Source organism: Mandrillus leucophaeus, unplaced genomic scaffold, assembly GCF_000951045.1.
Source record: "Mandrillus leucophaeus isolate KB7577 unplaced genomic scaffold, Mleu.le_1.0 Scaffold208, whole genome shotgun sequence".
Lineage (NCBI taxonomy): Eukaryota > Metazoa > Chordata > Mammalia > Primates > Cercopithecidae > Mandrillus > Mandrillus leucophaeus.
Window position 1 is genome coordinate 1,273,274 of NW_012102121.1, and position 5,349 is coordinate 1,278,622.

The following is a 5,349-nucleotide window of genomic DNA, read 5'->3' on the forward strand; positions in this document are numbered from 1 at the left end:
GATCTCAGCTCACTGCAAGCTCTGCCTCCCGGGTTCACGCCATTCTCCTGCCTCAGCCTCCCAAGTAGCTGGGACTACAGGCGCCTGCCACTTCGCCCAGCTAGTTTTTTGTATTTTTTAGCAGAGATGGGGTTTCACCGTGTTAACCAGGATGGTCTCGATCTCCTGACCTCGTGATCCGCCCGTCTCGGCCTCCCAAAGTGCTGAGATTACAGGCTTGAGCCACCGCACCCGGCCAGTGTGAGGGTTTCTAATTGTTCTGTGAGGTATCTCTGCAGCTTCCTGAAGTCTTGGGACCTGTGTAGCCATATAGGGATCTGAGTGCTGAGATGGAGATGTTAGAGAATGAATGGTTTTTTATATATGTATAATATATAATATATATTATAATTTATATATATTTTATATATAGCTGGTTAGATGGAGGGAGGTGCCATGGATATAGGACTTTAAGAGGATGCACACATCAGATTGGCTGTGTTTGAATACCTACTAAGTGCCAAGTGTTGCTCTAGGGAATACTGAGGGTTTGAGTCACCTCATCACTTCCCAGGTAGCTGCTTTGAATATAATTGAGGAGATATGACATAGATATGTTGGTAGTTCATAGTAGCCGGGCTTCCAAGACCACACCAGTTTTCATGTGATAGATTTGCTTTTTTTTTGAAATGGAGTTTCACTCTTGTTGCCCAGGCTAGAGTGCAGTGGTGTGATCTCGGCTCACTGCAACCTCCACCTCCCAGGTTCAAGTGATTCTCCTGCCTCAGCCTCCTGAGTAGCAGGGATCACAGGAGCCTGCTACCATGCCCGGCTAAGTTTTTGTATTTTTAGTAGAGATGGGGTTTCACCATATTGGCCAGGCTGGTCTTGAACTCCTGACTTCAGGTGAGCCACCTGCCTCAGTTTCCCAAAGTGCTGGAATTACAGGCGTGAGCCACCACACCCGGCCTAGATTTGCTTTTAAAGAGGTCTTCTGTATCCCAAGTATAAGGAGGTTCTTGTGAAACTGCAATGCCTCTTTTTCCCTTTCTTTTTTATATTTCAGAATAGCTGCAATTTCCATGGCCTCTAAGATAACAGACATGCAACTTGGAGGTTCAGTGGAGATCAGCAAGTTAATTACCAAAAAGGAAGTTCATCAAGCCAGGTAATTTTTAAAATGCATATATGTGCCTTCTTTCTTCAATTAGACTTCAATTAGAGGGCAGGGATTATTCATTTATCTCAGTACTTCATAGTAGAGCCTTGCATACATAATAAGTATTCAATAGACAATTTGATGTTGAGACATCCGTTCCATCCCCAATGCATCCTACTCAGGAGATAGCTAAGACTAGAGGAGACTTTTCCAGGCCTCACAGTAACCAAAGGAAGCAGAGACCTATGTGTGTTTAGCTTAACCCATGTGAGAATAGAGAACCCAGAGTGGTGACTGTCTCTGGAGTGGGAGATTGGGCTGTTAAGAGGGGCACCTGTGGAGCATTTGGGGCTGAGCAGCCAGGGAACACTCTGAGGCCGCTGGAGGACTCCTAGGCCCCATAACAGAGAGGCCATCCCACCTGTCGTTGAGAGGGACCTCATCCAGCCATCCCTGGATTGGGGTCCATGGGGAAATGATATTTCTAGGGCAAGGGTACTAATGGAAACTGAAGAGCAGGTGGCCTCACAGGCTTCCTGGCCTGAGGGAATGTTCTTTGGCTAGAGTCAGCTGTGCTTCCAGGTTGACTGAGACTTTCTTTTCTTGCTGGATAGGAGCTGTACAGCCAGTACTCTGACTTTATTTTTTTTTTCATTTGCTTATCCAGGCTGGAGTGTGATGAGGAGTGTTCAGCCTTGGAAAGGAAAAAGTAAGTAGTTTCAGTTGCTTTTTAAATCTCCTTGCCCTTGAGCTCTGTGAAATTAATGGAAGGGAGCAACCCTTCAAACATCAGACATTCACTCAGCACTGCGCTGCGTCTTTTACTGTTATCAAAGAGCAAGAGAAATGCCGTTACCAAGAATTGAATTGTCTTAAGGATAATCACTCAGGTGATTTCAGTATATTGAGAAACATGAGCTGTGTGGTTTTGGGCATGATATAAACATCATACCACAGCATACTTGTTCAGGGACTGGCCAACTTCCTGACTCATTGTTTAAAACAATGTTTAGTGAACTTTTCATTGAAGTTTAGCATACATAGTGAAGATTGGAAGTGTGCAGATCAGTGAATCGTCACTAAATGAATACAGTTGTGTAATTAAGCACTCAGGTGAAAAGATAATTACCAGAACTGTGCCTTGTACTCTACATAAACGTAAAACCTCTATCATAACTTCTCTTTAGATTAGTTTTTGAACTTTATGTAGGTGATGAAATCATGTAGTTTGTATTATTTTTGTCTGGCTTCTTTCATAACTTTTTTGTGACATTCACTCCTGTTGTTGCATGTAGCAATGCTTTATTCTTTTTTATTCCTGCATGATTTTTTTTGTATTACTATTCATTTACCCCTTCTACTGTTAATGGATATCTTTGTATTAAGTATTAGACTATTACAAATAAAGCTGTTAAGAATTTTTTGTTTTTTGAGGTGGAGTTTTGCTCTTATCGCCCAGGCAGGAGTGCAATGGCATGATCTTGGCTCACTGCCACCTCTGCCTCCCAGATTCAAGCGATTCTCTTGCCTTAGCCTTCAGAGTAGCTGGCATTACAGGCGCGCACCACCATGCCTGGCTGATTTTTGTGCTTTTTTTTTTTTTTTAAGACGAAGTCTCGCTCTGTCTCCCAGGCTGGAGTGCAGTGGCACAATCTCGGCTCATTGCAAGCTCTGCCTCCCAGGTTCACACCATTCTCCTGCCTCAGCCTCCCAAGTAGCTGGGACCACAGACGCCTGCCACCACACCTGGCTAATTTTTTGTATTTTTAGTAGAGACAGGGTTTCACCGTGTTGGCCAGGATGGTCTCGATCTCCTGACCTCATGATCCATCCACCTCAGCCTCCCAAAGTGCTGGGATTACAGGCATGGGCCACCGCACCCGGCCTGATTTTTATATTTTTAGTAGAAATGGAGTTTCACCATGTTGGCCAGGCTGGTCTCAAACTCCTGACCTCAGGTGATCCACCTGCCTCCACCTCCCAAAGTGTTGGGATTACAAGCCACCACACCCGGCCCAGAACATTCTTAAACTTGCTTTGCTCTATATTTCTGTACATTTCTGTTGGATATAAGCCAGAAGTAGAATTGCTGATTAATAGGGTTTACATATGTTCAGCTTTAGTAGAGTCTGCCAGTGTCCAAAGTGATTGTACCAAATTGCATTCCCACCAGCAAAGGATAATTCCCATTGTTGTACATTTTTGTCAGCACTTAGAATTGTCAGTCTTTTTAATTTTAGCCATTTTGTAAATGTGTATAACAAGATGTCATTGAGCTTTTAATTTCTTTTTTCCTGATGACTTAAGAGATTGAGCAGCTTTCTTATAGTTACTGGCCATTGGATAGCCTCATTTTTGAAGTGCCTATACAAGTCCTTTGCTTTTGTGTGCTCTTTTGTATTGATTAGTAGGAATTATTTATGTATTCTGAATATGAGTCCTTTGTTGGCTTTCTGTATACATTGTGAGTACTTTGTTGCACTCTGTACCTTCATTTTTTACTCTCTTGATACCTTTTTTTTTATCCCAGAAGCTAAAGAACTCTTGATGTCTTTTGAGAAACAGAAATTTTTAATGTTAATATTGTCCAGTTTATTTGAGTTTCTTAATAAGCACTTTTCATGTCCTATTTAGAAAAATTTGTCATCCTGAGGCCATGATGATATTCTGTTACTGTCTAGAAAGTGTATTATTTTACCTTTCACGTTTTAAATCTACAGTTGACCTGTACTGATTTTTTTGAGTATGGATAAGGAGAGTTTACAATTCAGCTTTTTTCCATGCGAATATCCATTTGACAAGTACCAAGATTGTCCTTTTCCCAGCACTCTGCAGTGCCATCTCTGTCATAAATCACCTATAAGCCTGGGCAACTTGCAAAACCTCATCTCTACAAAAAATAAAACAAAATTAGCCAGGTGTGGTGGTACGTACCTGTAGTCCCAGCTGCTTGGGAGGCTGAGGTGGGAGGATTGCTTGAACCTGCGAGGCTGAGGCTACAGTGAGCCGTGATCACCAGCCTGGACTATACTCTTGGTGACAGAGTGAAACCCTGTCTCAAAAAACAAAAACAAAAATAGGCTGGGCACGGTGGCTCATGCCTGTAATCCCAGCACTTTGGGAGGCTGAGGTGGGTGGATCACAAGGTCAGGAGATCGAGACCATCCTGGTAAACACAGTGAAACCCTGTCTCTACTAAAAAATACAAAAAATTAGCCGGGCATGGTGGCGGGCGCCTGTAGTCCCAGCTACTCAGGAGGCTGAGTCAGGAGAATGGCGTGAACCCAGGAGGCGGAGCTTGCAGTGAGCCGAGATCATGCCACTGCACTCCAGCCTGGGCGACAGTGTGAGACTCCATGTCAAAAAATAAAATAAAATAAAATAAATAAAAATATATCAAATATATGTATGTGAGTCTATTTCTGAGCTCATCGTGTTCAACTGCACTAGTATCACACTGTCTTAATTACTGTGCCTTTATAACAAGTCTTAATATCTGGTAGTATATATCCTCAACCATGACTCCTCTTCAATATTGTCTTTGATTATTCTTTATTCTTAGCCCTTTATGTTTCAACTTAATGTCTTTTTCATTTATTTATTTATTTATTGAGATAGGATCTTGCTCTGTCACCCATGCTGGAATGTAATGGCACAATCATAGTTCACTGTACCCTTGAACTCCTGGGCTCAAGGGATCCTCGTGCCTCAGCCTCCAAAATAGGTGAACTATAGGCACACACGCCACTACGACCGGCTAAGTTTTTCTTTTTTTTTTTTTTTTTTGTAAACATGGGGTTTTACTATGTTGACCAGGATGGTCTCAAACTTCTGGCTCAAACAAACCTCCTACCTTGGCCCCCCAAAGTGCTGGGATTATAAGCATGAGCTACTGCACCCAGCCCATATCCCCTTATATTTCACAATTGACTTCTTATAATATATACCCAAGAAACCTGCTGGGATTTTGATTGAGTTGTTATTTAACTTGTAGGTCAATTTGCAATCCTTACAGCATTGAATTTTCTAATCCATGAGGAGGGTGTATTCTTGCATTTCATGTCGTCTTTGATTTCTCTCAATGATACTTTATGTTTTGTATATATAGATTTTATGTTCTGTCAGTAGATTTGTTTCTTGATTTTTGATGCTGCTATAGATGGGTTTTCTCCTTGTATTACTTGTAATTTTTTTTTTTTTTTTTTTTTTTT

The 5,349-nt window shown here is 41.9% G+C and overlaps 1 protein-coding gene across 3 annotated transcripts in view; it reads left to right on the plus strand.

Annotated features, from left to right (window-relative positions):
- Positions 1-5,349, plus strand: part of NFX1 (nuclear transcription factor, X-box binding 1) — an 85,233-nt gene that overhangs the window by 66,846 nt on the left and 13,038 nt on the right. For all 3 annotated transcript variants that reach the window (XM_011980007.1, XM_011980008.1, XM_011980009.1), the window contains exons 18-19: positions 1,046-1,147; positions 1,806-1,847. In XM_011980007.1, coding sequence (XP_011835397.1) covers positions 1,046-1,147; positions 1,806-1,847 — 144 coding nt within the window. The remainder of the gene's footprint in view (positions 1-1,045; positions 1,148-1,805; positions 1,848-5,349) is intronic.